This window comes from Triturus cristatus, chromosome 4_2, assembly GCF_964204655.1.
Source record: "Triturus cristatus chromosome 4_2, aTriCri1.1, whole genome shotgun sequence".
NCBI classification, from domain to species: Eukaryota; Metazoa; Chordata; class Amphibia; order Caudata; family Salamandridae; genus Triturus; species Triturus cristatus.
Window position 1 is genome coordinate 914,075,100 of NC_140586.1, and position 26,803 is coordinate 914,101,902.

The 26,803-nt window shown below is 51.4% G+C and overlaps 2 protein-coding genes across 2 annotated transcripts in view; both read left to right on the forward strand.

Moving 5' to 3' along the window:
- The window catches only part of LOC146835392 (uncharacterized), a 36,763-nt gene extending 19,596 nt beyond the window's left edge, over positions 1-17,167 (forward strand). Inside the window, exon 3 of the mRNA XM_085599986.1 lies at positions 15,387-17,167. Within this exon, the coding sequence (XP_085456112.1) occupies positions 15,387-17,167 (1,781 nt within the window). The remainder of the gene's footprint in view (positions 1-15,386) is intronic.
- Positions 17,168-17,193: 26 nt separating this feature from the next.
- The window catches only part of HYI (hydroxypyruvate isomerase (putative)), a 129,306-nt gene continuing 119,696 nt past the window's right edge, over positions 17,194-26,803 (forward strand). The window contains exon 1 of the mRNA XM_085602957.1: positions 17,194-17,392. Within this exon, the coding sequence (XP_085459083.1) occupies positions 17,194-17,392 (199 nt within the window). The remainder of the gene's footprint in view (positions 17,393-26,803) is intronic.

The window sequence follows — 26,803 nt, forward strand, 5'->3', positions numbered from 1 at the left end:
AAGATGAAATGTATCATGAACCAAACGGGCACTGAACCGAGCCGTGCATGCATTTTCAACCCTGTTGTTGTCTGTAGCGCATCGTTACTCGGTAACTGCACTAGTTAGAGCATGAGCTGCAGATGTGCAGCTCAGAAACACGGACCATTGGTTGCTGTTCCATATTTGCGAGCTGTGCTGTCGGGGGCACGTGCTCTAACAGAACCCCCATGAGCTGCAGAGCTGTTCCATATTTCCGAGCTGTGCTGTCTGAGGCTCGTGCTCTAACAGAACCCCCATGAGCTGCAGAGCTGTTCCATATTTCCGAGCTGTGCTGTCAGGGCCTCGTGCTCTAACAGAACCCCAATGAGCTGCAGATGTGCAGCTCAGAAACACGTACCATTGGTTGCTGTTCCAAATTTCCGAGCTGTGCTGTCGGGGGCTCGTGCCCTAACAGAACCCCCGTGAGCTGCCGATGGGCAGCTCAGAAACACGGACCATTGGTTGCTGTTCCATATTTCCGAACTGCGTAGCTCAGAAACACGGACCACTGGTTGCTGTGTCATATTTCCGAGCTGCGCAGCTCAGAAACACGGACCACTGGTTGCTGTTTCTTATTTCCGAGCTGCGCAGCTCAGAAACACGGACCATTGGTTGCTGTTCCATATTTCTGAGCTGTGCTCAATGAGGCTCGTGCCCTAACAGAACCCTCATGAGCTGCAGATGCGCAGCTCAGAAACACAGACCATTGGTTGCTGTTCCATATTTCCGAGCTGCGCAGCTCAGAAACACGGACCATTGGTTGCTGTTCCATATTTCCGAGCTGTGCTGTCGGGGGCTCGTGCTCTAACAGAACACCCATGAGCTGCAGATGCGCAGCTCAGAAACACGGACCACTGGTTGCTGTTCCATATTTCCGAGCTATGCTGTCTGAGGCTAGTGCTCTAACGGAACCCCCATGAGCTGCAGATGCGCAGGTCAGAAACACGGACCATTGGTTGCTCTTCCATATTTCCGAGCTGTGCTGTCTGAGGCTAATTCTCTAACAGAACCCCCATGAGCTGCAGATGCGCAGTTCAGAAATACGGACTATTGGCTGCTGTTCCATATTTCCGAGCTGTGCTGTCTGAGGCTAGTGCTCTAACCGAGCCCCCATGAGCTGCAGAGCTGTTCCATATTTCCGAGCTGTGCTGTTGGGGGCTTGTGCTCTAACAGAACCCCAATGAGCTGCAGATGCGCAGCTCAGAAACACGGACTATTGGTTGCTGTTCCATATTTCCGAGCTGTGCTGTCTGAGGCTAGTGCTCTAACAGAACCCCCATGAGCTGCAGATGCGCAGCTCAGAAACACGGACCATTGGTTGCTGTTCCATATTTCCGAGCTGTGCTGTCGGGGGCTCGTGCTCTAACAGAACCCCCATGAGCTGCAGATGCGCAGCTCAGAAACACGGACCATTGGTTGCTGTTCCATATTTCCGAGCTGTGCTGTCTGAGGCTAGTGCTCTAACAGAACCCCCATGAGCTGCGGAGCTGTTCCATATTTCCGAGCTGTGCTGTCGGAGGCTCGTGCTCTAACAGAACCCCAATGAGCTGCAGATGCGCAGCTCAGAAACACAGACCATTGGTTGCTGTTCCATATTTCCGAGCTGTGCTGTCGGGGGCTCGTGCTCTAACAGAACCCCCATGAGCTGCAGATGCGCAGCTCAGAAACACGGACCATTGGTTGCTGTTCCATATTTCCAAGCTGTGCTGTCTGAGGCTAGTGCTCTAACAGAACCCCCATGAGCAGCAGATGCGCAGCTCAGAAACACGGACCATTGGTTGCTGTTCCATATTTCCGAGCTGTGCTGTCTGAGGCTAGTGCTCTAACAGAACCCCCATGAGCTGCGGAGCTGTTCCATATTTCCGAGCTGTGCTGTCGGAGGCTCGTGCTCTAACAGTACCCCCATGAGCTGCAGATGCGCAGCTCAGAAACACGGACCATTGGTTGCTGTTCCATATTTCCGAGCTGTGCTGTCGGAGGCTCGTGCTCTAACAGTACCCCCATGAGCTGCAGATGCGCAGCTCAGAAACACGGACCATTGGTTGCTGTTCCATATTTCCGAGCTGTGCTGTCGGAGGCTCGTGCTCTAACAGAACCCCCATGAGCTGCAGATGCGCAGCTCAGAAACACAGACCATTGGTTGCTGTTCCATATCTCCGAGCTGTGCTGTCTGAGGCTCGTGCGCTAGCAGAACCCCCATGAACTGCAGCCGGGGAGGCGCTAGAGTTGCCTCACTCATGCTCCATGTATGAAGTAGATGATCAGAAGGAAAGTTGCCAAAGAACTCTTGACATATACGCACATTACACATACCCGGTCGCACGTCATCGCCGTATATTTCCCGGCATGCCGTTGTCTGAGGTCACTTAGAACGTTTTGGTGGAAACACCCCGTTATCACTTCCCCGGGACATTATTAAATTCTACTCTTTCGACTGAAACAGAGATACCTCTCCTAAAGAATTGGTCCGGACACATTTCTTTGGAAATAAAAACCCTTATGTTTTTCAGATGCATTGCGTAAGTGAACGAAGTCTCTCATCTTCCTCTGATTTGTTTAGCTCTTAAAGCTATTGTTCTTTTTTTCATCAGATCTTTGGAGTCAAGTTCACTCTGAGCCACAATTCTCGCCATAAAATTTGCTTTCTCAACGACCCGCTCTGAAAGGGAGGGATTTACTCTTCAGCAAGCGCCTTCAGGCGTTGCTAAGGTCTGGTGAGAGATGTGATGAAGCAAAGCCCCGCCGGTGTGCATTCTGTGCACTGATCCTGGTGATGAAGAGCTGTGGCTTGTAGTAACAGCATGGCTTCTTGAATCTTTTTACTGCTAGCCATCAGCACCTGTTCATGGACTTGAGAGCATGCAGCAGGGAATAATCCACACTGACAGGAAAATCCCACCAGTGACCTTTATTGCTAAAAAAACTATTGTTGTTGTCTCCATATGTTGAATAAGAAAGTGGACATGCCAAAGAATAAATGCACATCCACTCGAGTCCGAAAGAGAGACGCTTGTAATCTCCGTCACCTCAAACTTTTGTAACAGGATTTGTCGCCTTTCGCCATGTGGAGATGAAGGGGTGAAAAAAATAAACAAAGCCTCATTAACCCCTTCGCTGCCAGGCCTTTTCCCCTCCTGTGCCACGCCCTTTTTTGGCTATTTGGGGTAGTGCGCGCTGAGGCCCCTGTAACTTTTTGACCACATAAGTTATCCACGCCAAATTTGCGTCCTTTTCTTCCAGCATCATGGGGATTCTAAAGGTACTCAAGGTTTGTGGATTCTCCTAGAGGGGTCACAGAAATGAGCCAAAATACAGCAAAATTTTGTTTTTTTTCGGAAAAATTGGAAAAACGGGCTGCAAATGAAAGCATCTGGGTTTTTCCCTGCAAATGTTATCAAAAAAGGGTTTGTGGGGTTGAAATCACCATTTTCCCAGCCTTTCGGGGATACCAGACTTTTGTCAGAAACCCAACATTTTTTACACAGTTTTGGCATTTTTCTGGGACATAGCCTAATTTTGCTATTTTTTGTGCTTTCGCCCTCCTTCCAGTTAATGGTAGAAATGGGTACAAAAGCAATAATGGATCCTGGAAAGCTATACATTTTCGAGAAGAAGACACAATTCTGAATTCAGCAATGGGTCATTTGTGTAGATCCATCAAGGTTTTTTTATAGAAACTAACAGTTAAATATAGGATAAATTGAAAATTAGTTGAAAAAAACAGCCTTTTGTGTCAACGTTTTCACCTGTAACTTCTTCTAATTATGACAACTCTTTGAAAGCAATATACCATTACATCCGCTGGACATTACCGGTTGTGGGGATATATAGGACTTGTAGGTTCACCAGGAACCCGACGAACCCAGAGCCAAAAACTGAGCAGCAACTTGCAATGGTTTTCTATTTTGTACCGGGTGTATAGTAATTATTCTGTAAAAATGTGTACATGGAAAAATCGGTATGAAAGACACCTATGTATTTCTGAAATGGGAACAAAATATAGAGTTTAGAAACAGTAGATATTTGCACATTTCTGAAATTGGGAATACTCATACTAGCATGAGAATTATCAGTCATTTTTTAGAATGACTTCTTTTTTACACAATATCTTTCATTTGGAAGGCAGAAATGCATCAAAAGTCAATAGATAATAACAGTTCCTTTACACATCTGAATTACCCTAAGTCTCCCGATAAAAATGGTACCTCACTTGTGTGGGTAGGCATAGTGCCCGTGACAGGAAACGGCGCAAAACACAACGTGGTCACAACTCAATTTCGCAGTGAAAATTTACCCTTTTTTGGCAAAGTGCCTAGCTCTAGTTTTTGAACCCTAGCTCTGCGGGCACCTTGGGAAACCTAGCAAACCTATACATTTTTGAAAACTAGACACCCAGGGGAATCCAGGATGGGGTGACTTGACTGCCTCCCACCAGGGTCTGTTACCCAGAATCCCTTGCAAACCTAAAAAATTGTCAAAAAATCCACATTTTGCCCACATGTCTGTGGTGGAAAGTTCCGGAATCTGCGTGGATCCCCAAATTTCCACCCACCCTGCGTTCCCCAAAGTCTTACAAGAAAAACAGTACCTCACTTGTGTGGGTCGGCCTAGTGCCCGCGACAGGAAACGGCGCAAAACGCAACGTGGTCACACCTCAATTTTGCAGTGAAAAATGACCCTTTTTTGGCAAAATGTCTAGCTGTAGTTTTTGAACCCTAGATCTGCGGGCACCTTGGGAAACCTAGCAAACCTATACATTTTTGAACACTAGACACCCACGGGAATCCAGGATGGGGTGACTTGACTGCCTCCCACCAGGGTCTGTTACCCAGAATCCCTTGCAAACATAAAAAATGGACAAAAAAAAACACATTTTCCCCACATTTCTGTGGTGGAAAGTTCCGGAATCTGCGTGGATCCACAAATTTTCACCCACCTCGCATTTCCCAAAGTCTTACGAGAAAAACGGTACCTCACTTGTGTGGGTCGGCCTAGTGCCCGCGACAGGAAACGGCGCAAAACGCAACGTGGTCACATCTCAATTTCGCAGTGAAAAATGACCCTTTTTTGGCAAAATGTCTAGCTGTAGTTTTTGAACCCTAGCTCTGCGGGCACCTTGGGAAACCTAGCAAACCTATCCATTTTTGAAAACTAGACACCCAGGGGAATCCAGGATGGGGTGACTTGACTGCCTCCTACCAGGGTCTGTTACCCAGAATCCCTTGCAAAGCTAAAAAATTGACAAAAAAACACATTTTCCCCACATTTCTGTGGTGGAAAGTTCCGGAATCTGCGAGGATCCACAAATTTCCACCCACCCCGCGTTCCCCAAAGTCTTACGAGAAAAACGGAACCTCACTTGTGTGGGTCAGCCTAGTGCCCGCAACAGGAAACGGCGCAAAACGCGACGTGGTCACACCTCAATTTCGCAGTGAAAAATGACCATTTTTTGGCAAAATGTCTGCTGTAGTTTTTGAACCCTAGCTCTGCGGGCACCTTGGGTAACCTAGCAAACCTATACATTTTTGAAAACTAGACACGCGTGTGCTTCCAGGGAGGCATGGCTTGCATGGATCCCCCAACGTTTCCTTACCCAGAATCCCCTGCAAACCTCAATTTTAGCTGAAAAAATCAAATTTTTCACACATTTTTGTGTGGGAAAGTTGTGGCATCACCGGGCTCACTCAAATTTCCCACCACCCAGCGTTCCCCCAGGTCTCCCGATAAAAACGGTACCTCACTCATGTGGGAGGCCCAAGTACCCGCGACAGGCAAGGCCCCAAAACGTGGTGCGCCTCAACAGGCAAGGGTCCTAAACGTAGTGCGCCTCACTACGTTTTGGGGCCTTGCCTGTCGCGGGTACTTGGGCCTCCCACACGAGTGAGGCACCGTTTTTATCGGGAGACCCGGGGGAACGCTGGGTGGTAGGAAATTTGTGTCAGCCCGGTGATGCCTCAACTTTCCCACACAAAAATGTGTGAAAAAGGTGATTTTTTCAGCTAAATGAGGTTTGCAGGGCATTCTGGGTAAGGAAACTTTGGGGGATCCACGCAAGCCATACCTCCCTGGTATCCCCCGGGTGTCTAGTTTTCAGAAATGTGTGGGTTTGGTAGGTTCCCCTAGGTGGCCGCCGAGCACCGGCCAAAAACCCAGGTGACCCCCCTTGCAAAACCAGGTCGTTTTGAGGTAGGCAATTTTCATGTCGCCTCAATACGTTTTGGGGCCTTGCCTGTCGCGGGTACTTGGGCCTCCCACACGAGTGAGGCACCGTTTTTATCAGGAGACCCGGGGGAACGCTGGGTGGTAGGAAATTTGTGTCAGCCCGGTGATGCCTCAACTTTCCCACACAAAAATGTGTGAAAAAGGTGATTTTTTCAGCTAAATTTGAGGTTTGCAGGGCATTCTGGGTAAGAAAACGTTGGGGGATCCATGCAAGCCATACCTCCCTGGAATCCCCCAGGTGTCTAGTTTTCAGAAATGTGTGGGTTTGGTAGGTTCCCCTAGGTGGCCGCCGAGCACCGGCCAAAAACCCAGGTGACCCCCCTTGCAAAACCAGGTCGTTTTGAGGTGGGCAATTTTCATGTCGCCTCAATACGTTTTGGGGCCTTGCCTGTCGCGGGTACTTGGGCCTCCCACACGAGTGAGGCACCGTTTTTATCGGGAGACCCGGGGGAACGCTGGGTGGTAGGAAATTTGTGTCAGCCCGGTGATGCCTCAACTTTCCCACACAAAAATGTGTGAAAAAGGTGGTTTTTTCAGCTAAATTTGAGGGTTGCAGGGCATTCTGGGTAAGGAAACGTTGGGGGATCTACGCAAGCCATACCTCCCTGGAATCCCCGGGTGCCTAGTTTTCAGAAATGTGTGGGTTTGGTAGGTTTCCCTAGATGGCTGCCAAGCCCGGGCCAAAAACTCATGGGACCCCCTTTGCAAAACCGGGTTGTTTTGTGATAGGTAATTTTGATGTCTCCTCAATAGGTTTTGGGCCCTTGCCTGTCGCGGGCACTAGGCCTACCCACGCAAGTGAGGTACCATTTTTCTCTGAAGACTTTGGGGAACGCAGGGTGGGTGGAATTTTGTGGACCTACGCAGATTCCAGAACCTACCACCACAGAAATGTGAGGAAAATGTGTTATTTTGGACACATTTTTAGGTTTGCAATGGATTTTGGGTAACAGAACCTGTTGGGAGCCAGTGAAGTCACCCCATCCAGGATTCCCCTCGGTGTCTAGTTAAATTTTTTTTACAGGTTTGCTAGGTTTGCCTACGTGCCAACTGCGCTAGGGCCCAAAATCCACACGTATGCACATTGCTAAAAAGAATTCGGAGCCCAGTGGGCTTTCTGCCGCCCTGGGGGGAAATCGGGGAAGGGGGTTACATCCTGATATGCCCCTAAAGGGGCAGAAAGACTGTGGCTATTTTTTGTGGGGGTGTGGGCATTGGTATGACCATTTTGGGCAGCCCCCACGCATAAAAAAAGCCTGCGTACTCGCTGGCGCCTAGTGGGCTTTCTGCCCCCCAGGGGGCAGATCAGGGGCCACTGCCTCCATCTGCCCTCCCGGGGGGGGGCAGAAAGACTGGAATTTCTCTGGGTGTAGGGTGGGGTATTGTCATCCCCATTTTGGGGAGCCCATACCCCTACACTAATAAAACAAAAAAATCCATAGTTTCTAGTGGACATTCTGCGCCCCCCGGGGGGTCCAGATTGGGGGCTACAGCTCCCATCTGCCTCCTGGGGGGCAGAAAGACTGTCATTTTTGTGGGGGGGAGGGTGGGGGCATTGGCGTGCCCGTTTCGGGCAGCCCACACCCTAAAAACAATTACGCAAACAAAATCCCTGGTGTTTAGTGGGCTTTCTGCCCCCCCCCCCGAAGGGGCAGATTAGGGGCCAATGCCCCATCTGCCCCCCGGGGGGGCAGAAAGACTGTAATAATTGGGCGGTGGGGTGGGGGTATGGGCCTGCCCGTTTTGGGCAGCCCCCATCCCTATTTTTATTTTTTGTAAAATACCCTGGTGTCTAGTGGTCTTTTTGCCCCTCCCGGGGGGCAGATTGGGGGCCAATGCCCCATCTGCCCCCCAGGGGGGGACAGAAAGGCTGTAATGGTGGTGGGTGGGTGGGGGCATTGGCGTGCCTGTTTCGGGCAGCACCCACCCTAAAACAAACTGAAAAAAATCCCTGGTGTATAGTGGGCTTTCTGCCCCCCCGAAGGGGCAGATTAGGGGCCAAAGCCCCATCTGCCCCCCGGGGGGGCAGAAAGCTTGTAGTAATTGGGGTGGGGGCATGGGCCTGCCCGTTTTGGGCAGCCCCCACCCCTATTTTTATTGCTAAAAATATTCCCTGGGGTCTAGTGGGCTTTTTGCCCCCCCGGGGGGGCAGATTGGGGGCCTATGCCCCATCTGCCCCCCAGGGGGGGCAGAAAGGCTGTAATGGTGGCAGGTGAGTGGAGGCATTGGCTTGCCCGTTGCGGGCAGCCCCCACCCTAAAAAAACTAAAAACTAATCCCTGGTGTTTAGTGGGCTTTCTGCCCCCCGAAGTGGCAGATTAGGGGCCAATGCCCCATCTGCCCCCCGGGGGGGGCAGAAAGACTGTAGTAATTGGGGGGTTGGGTGGGGGCATGGGCCTGCCCGTTTTGGGCAGCCCCCACCCCTATTTTTATTGCTAAAAAAATTCCCTGGGGTCTAGTGGGCTTTTTGCCCCCCCGGGTGGGGCAGATTGGGGGCTAATGCCCCCATCTGCCCCCCAGGGGGGGCAAAAAGACTACATTTTGCCAAAGTTTCATGGGGGGGGGGCAAAGACCCTTGCCCAAGGGGCCGCTCCCCCCTCCCTGGTGCCTAGTGGGTGGATCCCTGCTTGGGGATCGCCCTCCTGTGGCGAACCCCAAGCAGAGATCCACTGGGGAGGGGTACCATTGGAGAGGGGAGATTCTCCCCTTTCCAATGATACCTCTCCCGTCTTTCTACGTGCTCAGGGGGCTGAGATAGCCCCCTGAGCACGTAGAAAGAGAAACTGAAATGAGCCTCTCGGCTCATTTCAGTTTCACTTTCACTGTAATGACGTCGGCGCGACGTGCGCGCCGATCGTCATTACAGTGAAAGGGGGTGTAGGAAGGTGGATATCTGACTATGGTTACCCCCAACTTTTTGCCTAGTGTCTAGCTGGTTTTTCGACTTAGTTGGCCTGAGATCCTGCCATTCAGGGTCTCAGGCTGTCTGCTCTCTCTTTAAAATGGACTCCATGTACCCTAGGTACATTCCCAATTGGTAAGGATCACCTTATTGGACCCTGTACAGTGTACCCTAGGTACCCAGGGCATAGGTGTACCCTAAGCCTCCCAGGGGCTGCAGCATGTATTATGCCACCCCTGGTCAGACACCACTGGCTGATCACTCAGCTGGGGCAAGGTCGTGTAATCACCCCTTGCTTAGATATAGTATGCCTATATCTACCCTTATATATAGACACATGTGTACCTATCAGTCACTCCTATGGCAGGCCTTAACAATCCTGGAGGCAGAGTGCTTGGTAACATGTGAGATGGTGCTCTAGCATGAGCTGAGCCTGTCTGCAGCTTTCGGAACCATGTCCTTATAGCTGTTCTATGATATAGCCTACCATATACTCTTAAAGTGCCTTATAATCTTAAACGGTTATGGTAACTATGGTTTGGCTTTATCAAAACATGTCGTGTAAGGTGTCTAACACTTTGGAATAATACCCCCATCCCATTTCTGGTGATGAGGATATTATTCCCCCCTTCTAGAGGGAGAGACATGTTAAAATCCTACTTTGTTGTTTAACTCTAACCAAAGCCTGAGCATCACAAAATGGATGCTGCTGCCACAGACACAAGTCTGACCTCCTGCTGCTGGGAGTGATCCCGGCAAGGGAGGCTTGGACAATAGGTTTCCTGCTTGGGGAGGTGCTAGCACCTCCCCAGACCGACTTTAGTGTATTGGGGCAGGGAGGGCTGAAAAGAATGAGACATGCCTGGGGCACACATGTGTCCCGTGCATAGTCCAGTTCAAACCGGTGCTGGGGCACTCCAGCCCCAGTCCTGGCGCGAAACTGGACAAAGGGAAAGGGGTGTAACCACCCCCCTCCCAGGTCCCACCCATAAGGCGTGACCTAGCAGGTAACCCAGCCCCCCAGATTAGTATAAGAGTGGTAGCTGGGCCCCAGGAGATTAGATTATCCTGAACCTGCAACTTGAACAGAAACTCTGGACCTTCGACATTCGACGAAAGAAGAAGACTGAAGAATCTCCCTTGTGGCCAAGGAGTGGCTACCCTGTGCAAACAGGCACCATCAAGAGACTACCCTTTGCTTTGCTGAAGTTCTACGAGGGACCGACTGCAGAGCCCGACCAGAGCCTTGACTTCCAGACTTCTCCGACCCTGATCCACATCCACAGCCGAGCTGAGATCCGTGGAGGCGACGAGAGACGTGGGACCGGCTACCTGGGAAAAGTGGCGAGTATCTTCCAGCGCAGCTTCTGAGGCACCCTCGAAGTTGTGCACCGGGGATTGAGAAGCCCCAACCCCAAGCACCATCTGCACCGAAGATCAGCCCCCCCACACTGCACGAGTCCTGCGTGGGGCCCTTCTGCATTTTCCTGCTTGCCGCGTCTGTCCGGTTGCTTGCCCGTTGGCTAGTGGCCTTTGTGACGACGCACCCTGAAATCTTCACTGCTGGTTTGGCTCCTCCAGACTGGCTCCCGCTTCCCTGCAAAAGAGAAGCACCCCAGACCTTCCTGGTCTGCACCAGAAGCAAGTCCTCCGTTCTTCGTGGGTTCCGCTTGCCAAGGCTTGGTGAGTCCTAGTTCGACTTCGACGCCGCCGACAGCAAGAGCCTTCGTGGGACAGCTCGCCTCCTGGTCCTGGTCGTCCTCGACGCCTCCTGGAACCCGTGGCTGCAGCGACAAGCTTCACCTTTCACCTGCAATCTTCACGACATCGCCTGGTTCCTTCCTGGTTCCACGTGGTCACTGGCTAGTGACCTTGACTCTGTCCCTTCTGCTTGCAGGTATCCTCTCTTCTTGATCCCAGCCTTGGGATCCACCGGACACTCTTCACTGACTGCCTGTCAGCAACTTTCCTTCAGGCATCCATAGAAGTCCACGACGAAACCCGACGCAAGTTCACACCTATGCACCCGCAGCCCGTGGGCTAGGTAACTTGGGTACGTCGGTGCTCACAAGGGTAGTGACTATCCTAGGGTCTAGTTTCCGAGTCTCGACTCTCTAGCTGCTTCAGAAGTGTCCTTAAACTGTTTATTTCTAACTGCTAGTACTTCTATCGACTTTTACGCATTACGCGTGAGTGTTTCCACTCTGCACCTGAATCACGTGGGCCTCCCACTTCCTAACTGTTGCTAGTGTAGTGTAGCCCCAGCGATTCCCTAGGCCTAGGCCTATCCTACTTCCGTGACAGTGGTCCTTATACCACTTCTTTAGTATATGGTTTGCGTGGCCCCTAGGGCCTAACTGTATTACTTACCTGTGTGACTTAATGTATGCTTGAATAAGACTGTGTTGTACTTACCTCGAATCTCATAAAGAGTGCTGAGGGTTTGACTAGAATAAATACACTTTATTTTATATATATATATATATATCTGTTGTGGTGTCCTTTCATTTGGTATTCAAGGGATTATATATGGTATCACAGCTGGCTTCACATGCCATTCAGAGTTTAGCCTAAGACTGCTCTTGTCCATGCTACCACTAGGATAGCTGGTCTATAAGGTTGACTTTACAACCAATCACCATAAGGGTTGCTTGGACTGATATAAGGTGTACACTAGAACTAGTGACATCATACATCAGGCCAACTTCTCACATTGGTGAGCAGCGGTTGGGATCTGAGCTTGCTGTTGTAATACCATTGTAATCTTGAGATACTAAATTGAAAGATCACACAGATATTGTTTAGGTACATATAACATAGATTATAATACTTAAGTCCTACTGGACTTAGTGGTTGTAGGTTGAAGGGAGTAACACACCCTGACTACAACTACCAGAGAGGTTTAGTAGAAACAACTAGTGTAGGTAGGTGCACACACCACACCCTCACTAGATCATGTCTGTGGGAGGAGATCAAGTAGATGCTCTCTCAGGAGGGGCAGGTCTGAAGAAGACCCCCTCTAGATATGATACCCTAACTTTTCAGGAGATGAGACAATTGTGTACCTCCAGAAAGTTAAAATAGGGTGCAAACCCTACCCTCCTTCAGCTAGTACAACTCCTAGAGGAGAATGATACTTTTAGGGCCTCATAGGCCAGTACCCTAGGTACAAAGGAGGGTCTACCCACCACAGATGAGTCAGATGGGACTTCAGATGAAGAGGTAGACAGCCAGGGCCAAGTAGGAAGACTTAGCCAGGCTAACCTAAGCTTACATGGGAGTTTGCATGGGGTCCCCCCATACAGACCCCCAAGTGGGCTTAACCAGAGAAGCAGGAGAGACAGATCCCCTTCAAGGGAATCAATCCACTCCCATGTCTCTAGCATCTCTAATGCTTCCTCTCACAGGGGAATGACTTCCCCTGAGAGAAAGGAACATGAAGCCAGAATGAGGGAAGCTAATCTGAGGATTCAGAGGGAAGAACTTGCCCTTGCCAAAGAGAAGCTTGCTCTGGCTAGAGAGCAAAAATGTGTGGGTCAGAACCCACTGGTGGCAGCAACATTCCTAGAGATAGGGATAGGTCTTATGACCATAGAAACCTAAGCAAGATAGTCCCCCCATATCAGAATGGGGATGACATCCACAAGTGGATGACTGCTTTGGAGAGGGCCTGCAAAGTACAGCAGGTACCCCAGAGTCAGTGGGCAGCTGTCTTGTGGCTCTCCTTTTCTGACAAAGGTAGAGACAAGCTCCTCACAGTCAGTGATGAGGATGCTAACAATTACAAAGTCCTGAAGAGTGCTCTGATAGATGGGTTTGGCTTAACCACTGAGCAATATAGGTTGTTGTTCAGAGACACCCAGAAGACACAGACACAGGACTGGTCTGATTTTGTGGATTGTGCCACTAAGGCTTTGGAAGGTTGGTTAACTGGCAGCAAGGTGCAGGACTATACAGGATTGTACAACTTGATTATGAGGGAGCAGATCCTTAGTAATTGTCAGAACCAGCTCCTCCATCAACACCTGGTAGACTCAGATTTGACCTCTCCCCAAGAATTGGGAAAGAGGGCAGATAAATGGGTCAGGACCAGGATTAGGCCTAAAAATCAGGGTGGTGACCAAAAGAAAGATACCACCAAGCCTCAAGAGAAGGGTGGGGATAAAACAAAAGAGAAATCTTCCTCAGGGCCCCAAAACTCCACACAGGGTGGTGGGTCCCAAGCTCCCTCGTCTACCACAGTTAAAAAGCCTTACTGCCATGAATGTAAAACTCCTGGGCATTGGAAAACTGACAGCAGTTGCCCAAAGGCTAAAAACAAAACTGTTCCTCCAACTACTCCTGTCACACCACCTATTACTGTCAGCAGTAATCCCCCAGGTGGTGGGAGTGCCCCCAAAAATTTGGTTGGGTTTTCTTGGGGAACACAGGGGGACCCTGGCTTAGCCAATTCCCCTACAGCAGCTACTCTTGTCTGTGATGGTGGCATGGGGTTTGCTCTTGTCCATGCTACCACTAGGATAGCTGGTCTATAAGGTTGACTTTACAACCAATCTCCATAAGGGTTGCTTGGACTGATATAAGGTGTACACTAGAACTAGTGACATCATACATCAGGCCAACTTCTCACAGGGGGGGGCTCGGGAGCTGGGGAAGCTCTTCCCAAGCTCCCGAGGCTATTTTTGCACAAAGGGAATCCCTCTGGTGCCCGCACCAGAGGGATTCCCTAGGGTATGCCTCATGACGTGCTGGACTTGCCATGGGCACAGCGCGACTGTGCTCCATGACGAGTCCAGCTCGTCATGGGCATACAAGGGGTTAACATGTAAATGGTCTTTTAAAGACCTGTGAAGTACTCGGGTGCGGCTGCGATAATCTCAAAAACTGTGCGCGCGCCCAGGATGCTGTCTCAGCCCCAGCGCACACACACACGACTGGGGGTTGAAGCACTCGGAGACAAATGGCGTTGCGCCCCTGCCTTCAATCCCTCACTGCCAGGGCCAAGGCTCCTGTTTGGGTGGGCCAGGCTCATGTTTGGGTGGGCCTGGCCCACCCGCTAGAACCGGGCCTGGTGCTCGCATGGGTGGAAGATCCTTCGGCTTTCTAGGCGCAAGGTTGTGGAACAGCCTCCCAGAACCTCTGAGAATAACCACAGACCTGCTGTCTTTCAGGGGGAACCTTAAAGCCTGGCTTTTTAAAAACGAACCTGTTCCTATTTTCCAACTACTCTTTCAGCTGCCTTCGCGCCAGGACACTCCAGTTTGAGTAGCTGTGTGCTGTGTTAAATGCACTATTTCATCTCATTTCAAAAAGTGGCCCACAGGTGGTTAACACTGCTTCAGTGTTTTCACGAAAATGAGGGGTTGGGGTAGTTTTTGAAGAAGCGTGTATTCTCAACTTCCCTGAGATGAGACAAAATGCAAATGTTGCCAGATTTTTTAGCAGGGATTAGTTCACACCGGTGAAGTACACCTTAATAGAAGTGAGGGCCTGTCTGCTCAGGCCCCGCCCCTGCTCATTCTGCAAACATTAATGCGCGGGGCCAGCCAGAGACACGGAGTGACACTTCCGGCCGAGGGTAAAAGGGAGGCGATAGAGGCCCATCTGCCCCCGGAAAGGTCGTTCAGACCCCCACTGGGCCGAACAGCAGGCACAGCCCATATCTGCCCATCGGCAGAGTGCCCACTATACCAATCCGCCCCGGGTGTCCTGCTATGTGAAGCACGTGACTGTAGTTGATCAAAGCCCGCCCTTAATTACGCAGGCCCCGCCTGTTAGAGAAGACTCCCAGTTATCGCTGCACAAACCACGCCCCCTTTAAAGGCCCCCCCCCAGCTTTTCATCCCCTCGGTTTCCACCCCCAGCCAGCTCAGCGTCCAGGCCAGGGTGCAAGGGTCAGGCCGGGCCCGTCCCTTGCTGCCCTCTCTATGCCCGTGACCGTGCCCGTGACACTACTCCTCTTACCGATGCCCCGACTCTTCTTCCGAACCCTCCCTCCTTTAGCCTGTCCCTCCTCCCCCTTAAAGCAGCTTCCTTCCCACCCACCCCAACGTGACACTACACTCCCCACTCGACTCCATCCACGTGCACCTCCTCGCCCCCAGTTGATACCGCGCCTCCAGAGTGAGCCAAGCCCCTCCTCTTCTGCCCCTCTCCTTTCAGCGTCTGCCCTTCCCTCATTACTGCCCCTCCCTCACTCCTCCTCTCGCCCCACGTGCTTCCCTTCCTCCCCGTCTGAGCAGCCTCCGTCCCTCCTACAGGTCAACCTGCTCCTCTTCTCTGGTGCTCCCCCTGCTCCCCAGCCCGTCTCTGGCCGCCTCCCTTCACGGATCTTGGTTTGACTGTCTCGACCCCCCCCCACCATGCTGCCACCCTTCACTCCACACTTCCTGCAGCTCCCACGGAGGCCTCAGCGCTACAGCCACCCGCGCAACTTTCACTTTTAATTTCCTCCGAAGTTAACCCCTCCTCCTCATCCAGTGGCCAGGCCACGCCCACCTCTCCCCCTCACTGCTCAGCAAATACCCTTACGTCCACACCTGTGACTCCAGCGCCAGTCTCACGCCGGTCACCCCCTCCATCACCCAGAGATATTCTCTCATTCCACATCTGTCAGTCCTCACCCTCACCGAGCGCCAGCCTTCCCTTTCACACCTGTCACTCCTCTCCCTCACCCAGCACCAGTGCCTCCTTTCACACCTGTCACTCCTCTCCCTCACCCAGCACCAGTGCCTCCTTTCATCCCTGTCACTCCTCTCCCTCACCCAGCGCCAGTGCCTCCTTTCATCCCTGTCACTCCTCTCCCTCACCCAGCACCAGTGCCTCCTTTCCTCCCGGCCACTCCTCTCCCTCACCCAGCGCCAGTGCCTCCTTTCATCCCTGTCACTCCTCTCCCTCACCCAGCACCAGTGCCTCCTTTCCTCCCTGCCACTCCTCTCCCTCACCCAGCACCAGTGCCTCCTTTCCTCCCTGTCACTCCTCTCCCTCACCCAGCACCAGTGCCTCCTTTCCTCCCTGCCACTCCTCTCCCTCACCCAGCGCCAGTGCCTCCTTTCCTCCCTGCCACTCCTCTCCCTCACCCAGCGCCAGTGCCTCCTTTCCTCCCTGCCACTCCTCTCCCTCACCCAGCACCAGTGCCTCCTTTCACACCTGTCACTCCTCTCCCTCACCCAGCACCAGTGCCTCTTTTCATCCCTGTCACTCCTCTCCCTCACCCAGCGCCAGTGCCTCCTTTCATCCCTGTCACTCCTCTCCCTCACCCAGCGCCAGTGCCTCCTTTCATCCCTGTCACTCCTCTCCCTCACCCAGCGCCAGTGCCTCCTTTCATCCCTGTCACTCCTCTCCCTCACCCAGCGCCAGTGCCTCCTTTCATCCCTGTCACTCCTCTCCCTCACCCAGCACCAGTGCCTCCTTTCATCCCTGTCACTCCTCTCCCTCACCCAGCGCCAGTGCCTCTTTTCATCCCTGTCACTCCTCTCCCTCACCCAGCGCCAGTGCCTCCTTTCATCCCTGTCACTCCTCTCCCTCACCCAGCGCCAGTGCCTCCTTTCATCCCTGTCACTCCTCTCCCTCACCCAGCGCCAGTGCCTCTTTTCATCCCTGTCACTCCTCTCCCTCACCCAGCGCCAGTGCCTCCTTTCATCCCTGTCACTCCTCTCCCTCACCCAGCGCCAGTGCCTCCTTTCCTCCCTGTCACTCCTCTCCCTCACCCAGCACCAGTGCCTCCTTTCCTCCCGGCCACTCCTCTCCCTCACCCAGCGCCAGTGCCTCCTTTCCTCCCGGCCACTCCTCTCCCTCACCCAGCACCAGTGCCTCCTTTCCTCCCGGCCACTCCTCTCCCTCACCCAGCGCCAGTCTCTCCAGGTGCCCAGCTCTCCCTTCTCCTTCCGGGCAGTCCATCTCCATCCTCCCTCCTTCAGTGTGTCAGTGGTGCTTGCACCTCTATTCACGCCCCGTGACTCCTGGGCCTGCCAGTGGTAATCTTCCACCTCTTTCTACCACCTTCCCTCAACGGTGTCCCTGAACCTCCTTCTGACCCCTCCACTCCAGATGCCGCTCCTCCAGTTCTCAGCTAACCTCTCTTGGCTCTTTCCCACACTGCCCTCCCTACCCGAGCGCCTAGAGGCGGCCGCTGGAGCGGGGTTCCGCTGGGTGGAGGTGGCCTGGCCCTACGAATGGGCCCCGGAGCTCCTGCGGCAGGAGACAGAGAAGAACCGACTGAGAGTCGTGCTCCTCAACACCCCACCAGGTAACGGGCTGCGAAGGGTTGCTTGGACCACCCCGCCTGCTCCAGAAGTGACAAACTGACCCGGGCACCTCTGTCCAGTCGATACATAGGCAGGTGAAACCGGGCCAGAGCCATCGTAGTGACCACCACACCCTCTTCAGTAGCACCAGTGACTACACAGACTAGGGCATTAGAACCCCCTCATCCTACATTAGTGTTTGTCAATATATAGGCTGCGAGTGGCCAGCCAGATCCCTATAGCCTGCTCCATCGCAAGGAGTGAAGACCAATCAACAGAACACGGCCCTAGAACTTCCCCTGCCTCATACCAAAGTGATATCTGATAAATACAGCAGGTCACTAGAACCTCTTCCAGTAGTATCTGTAAAGGAAAACAAACTGAAAAGGGCACTAGAACCCTTGTGCCTCTTCCTGTAGTGCTAACCAGTACACAGAGGAAGGTTTTAGAACTTTCCGGCCTCTTCTAGTAATAATAACTGAGAAATCAGATTGTTAGTTGAGGAAAGTATGAGCCCTTCTCAGGCAAAAGCCACAATCCCCGTCAGGGTGAACCACTAATGCTACTAAATCTACCTGTGCTTAAACCTTTAGTAGCTTGGCACAGCTACACCTAGTCATGTGACCCAGGATACAGGCACCAAATGGTTTGGACAAGAAAATGCCAACATTCTAAAAGTGCCATTTTCAGCATTGTGACTTAAAATCTGACTTTACCATTCAAGAGGGTGTTAAATTACAATTCTTTAGACACCAGCCTCGATATTCCGACCTGCACCCATTCAAAAGTTATCACATATTAAATGTTTTAAGGTAACCCAGTGTTATCCTATGTAAGAGGCAAGGCTTGCAGTAGTGAAACATGAATTTAAGCGATTATCACTTCCAGGACATGTAAAAGTAAAAAGTACTCGTCCCACATTTTAAATACACTGCACCCTGCTCTATGGGCTGTTTAGGGCCTACCCTATGGTTGACTTACATTGTCATGTATTTTATTGTGCTTTTATGATTGTTTTCTAAAATGATCGAATAAAGTTTTTTTTTAAATTGACTTACATGTATTAAACAAGCATTGGTAAATGCATTAGGTTTCGCCCATGGGATTAATAATCTGTCTTTTGTTGTAAATTGTAGCTTGTTGAGTAGTTGTACAATATAATCAATCAGGGGTTTGTAATGCGTGGCTACTCCCTTGTGAGGGTCTTAAGGCGCTGGGGGAGGGGGGGGGGGGGCTGCTGCTGATCCATCTGGATGTGGAGGTTCAGTCGAAAAGCCAGGTTCTGAGGTTTTCCTGTACTGTGTCAACGATGCGGATTGCCTGAGGTGGAGGGGAGGGTGTTTCAGGTCTTGACGGTGAGGTAGGAGAAGGATCTTCCTCCAGTTCTGGTCTTGTGGATACATGGGACGGAGGCCAGGGCGAGTTGAGCGGCGATGTGTGGCGGGTGTGTGGAAGGTGAGGCAGTGGTTCATATATTCCGGTCCTGCGTTGTGGAGAGCTTTGTAGGCATGTTTGAGGAGCTTGAATGTGATTCTCTTGTTGATAGGGAGGCAGTGGAGTTGTCGGAGGTGTTGTGTCATGTGGTTGTAGCGGGGGATGTCGAGGACCAGTCTGGCTGTGGAGTTTTGGACATTCTGTACTTTCCTGAGCTATTTATAGGCGACGCCGATGTAGAGTGCGTTGCCTTAGTCTAGTCTACTGGTGATGAGTGTGTGGGTGACTATCTTTCTGTATTCTGTGGGGAGCCATATGAAGGTCTTTTGAAGTAGGCGGGGCGTGTGGAGCAGGATACTGGATTGATTTGGTGGCATATTGAGAGCAAGGAGTCCAGTATGATGCCAAGGTTGCGTGCATGGTTCGTAGGGGTGGGAGGGGTTTCTAGTGTGGCGGGCCACCAGAAGTCGTTCTTAAGCTGAGGGGGTGGGTCCCAGGATACGTACTTCGGTTTTGTCCAAGTTGAGCTTGAGGCAGCTGTCTTGCATCCAGGTGGCGACTGCCTTCATTGCATTGTGAAAGTTGGTTGTGGGTTCGTTGGTGAGGGAGATGAACAGCTGTGTTTCATCTGCGTAGGAGACAATTTTGAGTCTGTGGCTTTTGACGATGGCTGTGAGGAATTCCATATAGAAGTTGAAGAGGGTGGGGCTCAGGAAGGAGCCCTGGGGCACTCCGCAGCTGATCTTCTCTAGGTTCTAAGAGGAACAAGGGTAGTCTGGCTCGCTGTTTTTGGCTGGTCAGGAAGGAGTGAATCCAGTCCAGTGCCATGTCGTGGATGCCAGCATCGTGGAGTCTTGTGATTAGAGTGTGGTGGGAGGCTGTGTGGACGCAAATCTATGCACAGGGAGGGATGCGTAGTGAGTTTCCTGCCGAAAGGCGATTTGTATAGAGTACCTAGCTAAATATGCCAACACCTGTCTGCTTTTTGTGGGATTGGCCAACCCTCTAACGTTCCAAGAGAGACACCTAAGGCGGAACCCGGAACTACTATCTCCGTCAACCACCGGTAGTTTCAACATTATTAACCAGAGGTCTGCGTTATAAGCAATCTGCACTGCAACTAGAAAAGGGGCTCCAATCCAACAAAGGACATAACAAATACAATCATAGAAAGAAAACCCCCCCAACCCCACACCGCCCCCCACCCCCATCGGATACACAAAAACAAGGCACCCGGTGAATGCCGACAAAGGAGCAACAATCTAGGGCAAGGAGGGAGAATGGGGGAGGGGGAATAGGGAAAAATAGGGAATCATCCTGCGGGGAATGGCAACGCTCCAGTGGAGCCCTTAGAATGTAGGATTGTTGATACCGGGGATTGCCACCAGACCAGTGCCAGTCTCACAATTATCAATCAGCCCCGCTGGCATAGACATTATAGTGAACTCTCAACATCTAGGCATATACATGATATCCAGTGATTTTCTCAATCAGGGAGTAACTAGTTTATAAGTAGTTAGCAGTGTGCAAGAACTGGCTCAGGCACAGAGCACCAGACAGCGGAGCAACAGGCAGTCAGGGACCTGGGCTAATGTCGGCATCTTGGCGCTGTGGTGCCGCAACAGGCTTGTGTTTCTTCCAAAAATGTTCTGCTTATCCGGGAGAGTAAAAAATATGGGCTTTGCTACCAAGTTGGATATGGAGTCTGGCTGGGTAAAGCATGGCATACTTGACATTGGTCTTTTGGAGGGCTCGCTTCACATTAGTGTATTTACAGCGCTGTCACTAATCCTCTGACACTGCAGCTGCGTGGCGCTAGACTCACTCTTGAATCCCAGGTTTTTAAATTGCTCATATTTTATGTGGCTGCTAATCTGGTTTTTACTTTGTGTGTAACGTGTTTTTACTCTGTCCCTGGCTTTTTAATCACGTACCTCTCTCTCCCTGGCCCCGGTCCAACGCGGCAAGTGCCGTTGCGCGGAGGGCCTCCGGGAGCAGATCCTCGCATCACTTCCGGTATTCCGGCATAACGGTCGCTCTAATGCGCACGCGCAGCGGATGCAGCTGTCACTAATCCTCTGACACTGCAGCTGCGTGGCGCTAGACTCACTCTTGAATCCCAGGTTTTTAAATTGCTCATATTTTATGTGGCTGCTAATCTGGTTTTTACTTTGTGTGTAACGTGTTTTTACTCTGTCCCTGGCATTTTAATCACGTACCTCTCTCTCCCTGGCCCCGGTCCGACGCAGCAAGTGCCGTTGCGCGGAGGGCCTCCAGGAGCAGATCCTCGCATCACTTCCGGTATTCCGGCATAAAGGTCGCTCTAATGCGCACGCGCAGCAGACGCAGCTGTCACTAATCCTCTGACACAGCAGCTGCGTGGCGCTAGACTCATTCTTGAATCCCAGGTTTTTAAATTGCTCATATTTTATGTGGCTGCTAATCTGGTTTTTACTTTGTGTGTAACGTGTTTTTACTCTGTCCCTGGCATTTTAATCACGTACCTCTCTCTCCCTTGCCCCGGTCCGACGCGGCAAGTGCCGTTGCACGGAGGGCCTCCGGGAGCAGATCCTCGCATCACTTCCGGTATTCCGGCATAAAGGTCGCTCTAATGCGCACGCGCAGCGGACGCGCGCAGCGGCGCGCCGGTGGCGCGCCGAAGCCGTGCCATAGGCAAGCCTGTCTGCGCCCGTCCGCGCCTGGACCGGGCCCAGGGCCATCCCCCCTGGCCCTAAACGCACCGAGCATACTGCCCTCAGGTATTCTGCCTTGGACTTATATAAATTACGCCCCCCTATCATAAAGGGCTGCACTCGCATGTGTCTAGAGAGTATGGTCAGGCCTCTGAAGGCATGCCCACTCTGCAAATACACCCTCACATCTCAAACAAGTGACCTAAGCAGTGCATTATGTTGCACTACTCCACCCAACAGGAACATTAGCGCCGCCCTCATCAATGCGCGTTCCCTTGTTAAACACGAATGCGAGATAGGAGATCTGATAATTCATCACAAACTTGATCTCCTTTTCATTACGGAAACCTGGACAGACCCCTCTTCAGATCCGGACCTCGCAGAGGCCACACCAGAGGGTTATACCGCAGTAAGGCAGGATAGAGTAAATAAAAAAGGTGGTGGGCTAGCTTTGATCTTCAACAACAAACTCTCAGCAAAAGTCACACCTATTCTTTTACCCACCTGCGAGGCCTTACACTTCTCCGTTCAGTTAAGAGCATCACAAACCTTTAAGGGTATCTTATTATATCGCCCACCAGACTTTCTCGGCACCCTAAATATGCTATTAGAACCAGCAGCAACTGAATCCTCTTTTACAGTCCTAGGTGACTTTAACTTTCATCTGGAGAACCATCTAGATAGTCAGACTATAAACCTACTTAATGACATGGAAGCAACAGGTTTATTCCAGCAAGTCCAAACTGTCACGCATCAAGCCGGCCATATTCTGGACGGCCTTTTTTCCAGTCCTCAGACCATACGTGTACATAATATTCTCCCATTAGTATGGTTGGATCACCATGCGATCCTTTTTGAAATCTTGATTAGTACTAAGCACTCAGCCAAAACCTCTGTCACGAAACTAGGCCCTCGGAGAGCTTGGAGGGACACAGACCCACAGCTCTTAAAAAACTGTCTCTCCTCTACTCAACCTCTAGTTTCTTCTGATCCTAATACAGCATCAGTAAGATACATCAACTGGCTCAGTGACGCATTTACTCGGCTGGTGCCACTCAAAAATATCTCGAGAAATCGGAATGCTCCTACAGCCCCATGGTTTTCGGAAGCCCTTAGAGAAAATAAAAAACTCTGCAGGAACTACGAAAGAAAATGGCGTAGATCCTTCTTCCTGCAGGAAAAACTAGTGTATAAAAATGAGCTTACTAAATACAAACTACTGATTACCAAGGAGAAAAGCAAATACTACACTGCACAGATTGAGGCAGCACAAGATTCGAATAAACGCTTATTCCAAGTAGTTGCTAAACTCTCTGGACAAGCAACCGCTAATAGTGTCATCCCCACGCAACCACTCTGTGACTCCTTAGCAAACTTTTTTGTCGACAAAGTGAATAACATCTACAACAAGTTTGCACCAGCACCCAACACTACAGTACATCCAACCAAAAAAGACCTCCCCGAGCAGTCGTTTATGGTTTTTGAAAACACCACCTCTGAGCAGATTGCGAACTTAATGCTAACAATCAAATCAGGCTCTGCCACTGATCCCTGTCCGCCGGCCGCACTCCTACCTGTACTGGATCAAGTAGCCCCAGTTTTATCTAACATTTATAACACTATGTTCATGTCAGGTGTATATATCCCACAATATGGAAAAAACCATCATAAAACCTTTATTAAAAAAGTCAATCTTGACTCCAGTGAAACCAAAAATTACAGACCCATAGCCAGCCTGCCATTTCCGGCAAAGATTGTAGAAAAAATCATGAATCTCCAATTTTCTAAATACATTGAAGATCACCAATTGCCAGATACCACTCGGTTTGGATTTCGGAAAGGTCATGGGACAGAGACCGCACTCATAAAGGCGACTGAGGACATTAGAGTTATTTTGGATCAGGGCGGCACAGCAGTTCTTGTACTACTTGATCTCTCAGCGGCCTTCGACGCGGTCAATCATACCATACTCATCGACCGTGTCTCAGAACTAGGTATTGGGGGCAAAGCCCGGGATCTGCTTGCATCCTTTCTTGCCAGCCGTACTCAAACGGTTAACCTCGGTACCTTTCAGTCCTCCCAACTGAGTCTTCCCTGTGGAGTTCTGCAGGGCTCGTCTCTGAGCCCGACCCTTTTTAATATTTATGTGGCGGACCTAGCTAGAATCATTAGGAGCCATGGGTTGAACCCCACCTCTTACGCTGACGATACGCAGCTGGTGCTGGCCTTACAAAATGACGGTAATGAAGCAGCTGGAAAATTAAAATGTGGCCTACTGGACATTAGTGACTGGATGACCAATAATTGTCTTAAACTGAATTCTGATAAGACAGAAATCATGATGTTTGGCAAACTGGCTCCTGCTTGGTCCTCCACTTGGTGGCCTTTGTCTCTAGGTCCTCCACCCCTTCCTGTCACCAAGGTAAGAAACTTAGGAGTCACATTTGATGACAGACTTACCTTTCTCCCTCATGCCAATTCAGTAGTCTCAGCTGCCTTCTACAAATTACGGATGATAAAGAAGATTCTTCCTTTTCTCCCCCTGACTTCAGGAAAAACCCTCATCAGTACCTTAATTATGTCAACCATCGACTACTGTAATGGGCTTCTTCTAAATGCCCAAAATAAGGTCATTCACAAGTTGCAAACTGTCCAAAAGGCAGCTGCTAGGTTGCTTTCAGGAGCCCCAAAATACAAATCAATCTCCCAGGTGATCCGGAAATACCACTGGCTCCCGGTGAAGAATCGGATCATGTTCAAGGCCTTGTGTATCGTGTACAAAACATCACGCAACATAGGACCTGACTTTCTGATCAAAGACCTGGCAGCCTATACTCCGACCCGGGCGCTTCGCTCATCCACCTCCTCTTTGTTCACAGTGCCTCGCACCAAAACAGCCGCCTGGGGCGACAAACGCTTTATTGTCGCTGCTGCCAGACTTTGGAACTCGCTTCCCCTTCATATCAGAACCTCTCAGTCACTACTTTCGTTTAGAAAAATGACCAAAACGTGGCTATTTGCACAATAACTCTTTGGATTAGGTCTCATGCTGTTGTCCTTAGCGCCGAGACACCCACGGGTATTTGCGCGCTTTATAAATCTCATAAACATAAACATACTAACGGTGTGATGTCCAGGAAGAGGGAGATGTTAGAACCCTGATAGTTAAGCGTGCCATGCGATCTGGATAACCGGAGGGCCACATCATGGTCACTGTAGTTGAGGACTTTGGCAATTATTATCCTCGGATGGGCTCCCGGCACTGGGATGGGGCCCAGAGTCCGATGGGCCCGTTCAAGAGCAAACAACGTAAAGCAGACTTCTCTCCTGAATAAGTCCACAAGGACGGATTCTACAAATGTAGCCATGGGACCGGTATTTGCGGATTCCGCAATTCCAGCGATGCAAATATTGCTTCTGCGAGAACGCGTCTCTAAATCTTCGGTTTTAGTGGCTAGAGTAGGTTCTCCGTTCTTTCCAGATGCTTTTGGAGTGAGGGATGGGCATCCTCCAAGTCGGAAATACGTTGTTCCGTGCCGCTGATCTGTGTGTCCTGAGCTTCCAGGCGGCCATGGATATCATCCAATCGACTAGTTAATGTGTCAGTGGATTGAAAGCCGTCCCGGAGTTTGGCCATTATGGCGGCGATGCCTTCCAGTTGGCTCGATTCCTCCCAGTGGCATTCTCAGCCTCTTCTCTCCTAGGGGTCTCCCCCCCCCCCCCTAAAAGCTGAGTTGGCGCTGCCTTGGGTCACTGCGCCCATTTTTGGCTTCCAAAGCAAGGAGGAGACATCCAGAGAAGCGCACTGGTGTAAAGATGAGCTGCTATCACAGCCAGGGCCTCCAAGTCACAATAGGTATGAGCACCAGGGCCTCCACAGGGAATGGGCATCACCAGGGCAAGAGTGCCAGATCAGGGATTGCCAGTTCCGCGCCACCTGGGGAACGCAGGAACCCACGGCAACGCGATGCAGCGTGTCTAGAGTGGTAGCCCACAATATTTGGATAGGCTGGGGTCCAGCAAGGGACCGGGCAGTTGAAAAGCAATGCTATCCTGCAGAGCACATGGACGTTGTGTTAACAGTACAGCCGGTGGCAAAGTTTTCTAGCAGGAGGCAGCCACGCGCACTAAGGTGACGCCATGCGGAGCAGTGTAAACAACGTTGGACGGGGTAGCCGCCACCTTCCGTCACGGCAGGTAGGAGAAATCAGCGTGCCTCACCCAGTATATTGGCACAGTAGGAGCATTTAGCTCACGGGCATCTGGCATAATCTTGCGTGGTCCCCACATGAACGCGGCAGCCGCCGCACTCGGTCCCAGCTCGCGCGCTCCGAGTCCCGCTCTCAGGCTCGCCTAAGTCCCCTGTCGACACGGGGCCTCCGAGGGCCACGCAGGCCAGAGCGCGTCGCGCCTCCGATCTTGGCATTCTCGACAGCCTGGGGTGTTATATGCAGCCCAGCCAGCTCTGCGGCACATCAGGACTCCACTCCGCTGCAGCAGGGCTGAATTTAGGGTGGTGATGCGCGATAAGGCAGACATCGTTTTCCGGTGGCTCTGGAGCTCCTGAGTCAGGTGGCCATCTTGGTCGCTGGCCTGGCCTCGCCCCCTCGGCAGACGGTTTCTTTAGCAGGGGGTTAATCTCGGCGTGTTTCAAGTCGTCTGGGTAGGTGGTGGTTTCGATGGTGTGGTGCAGCTGGGAGGCGATGAAGGCGGCTGTTCTGTGGAAGATGTGGTACGGGCAGGGAGCCGATGGGGGTACTGAGTGGATGCTCTTCACGGTCTTGAGTGTGTCGTCTGTGGTGAGCAGAGTCCAGTTGAGCACAATCTGTTGGGGTGCGGCGTGGTTGCGTACAGTGGTGGTGGGCGTGGTGGCGGGGTCTTGGGTGTCGAGGCGGTCGTAGAGCTGTCTGATTTTCTGGTGGAAGAAGGTGCTGAGCTTTTTGCATAGGTATTGGGTGGGTGGGACATCCGTGGTCTCGCTGCTGGGCCTGGCGAACTCCTTGACAATGGTGAAGAGTTCTTTGCTGTTGTATGTGTTGGCATTTATTCTGTCTTGGAAAGCTGTTTTCTTTGTGGTTTTGAGGAGAAGGTGATGTGCATTGACGGTGGATTTGAAGGTTGTGTGGGTTTCTGGAGTTTTGTTGTTCCTCCATCTCTTCTCGAGTCATCGGCAGGTGCGTCTGGACTCATGGAGGGCGGGAGTGAACCAGCTGGCTTTCTTGGAGTGTTTCTAGCCTGGTGCCTTCTTGAGGGCTGCCGGAGTGTCGTGCAGTTGGAGATCCATCG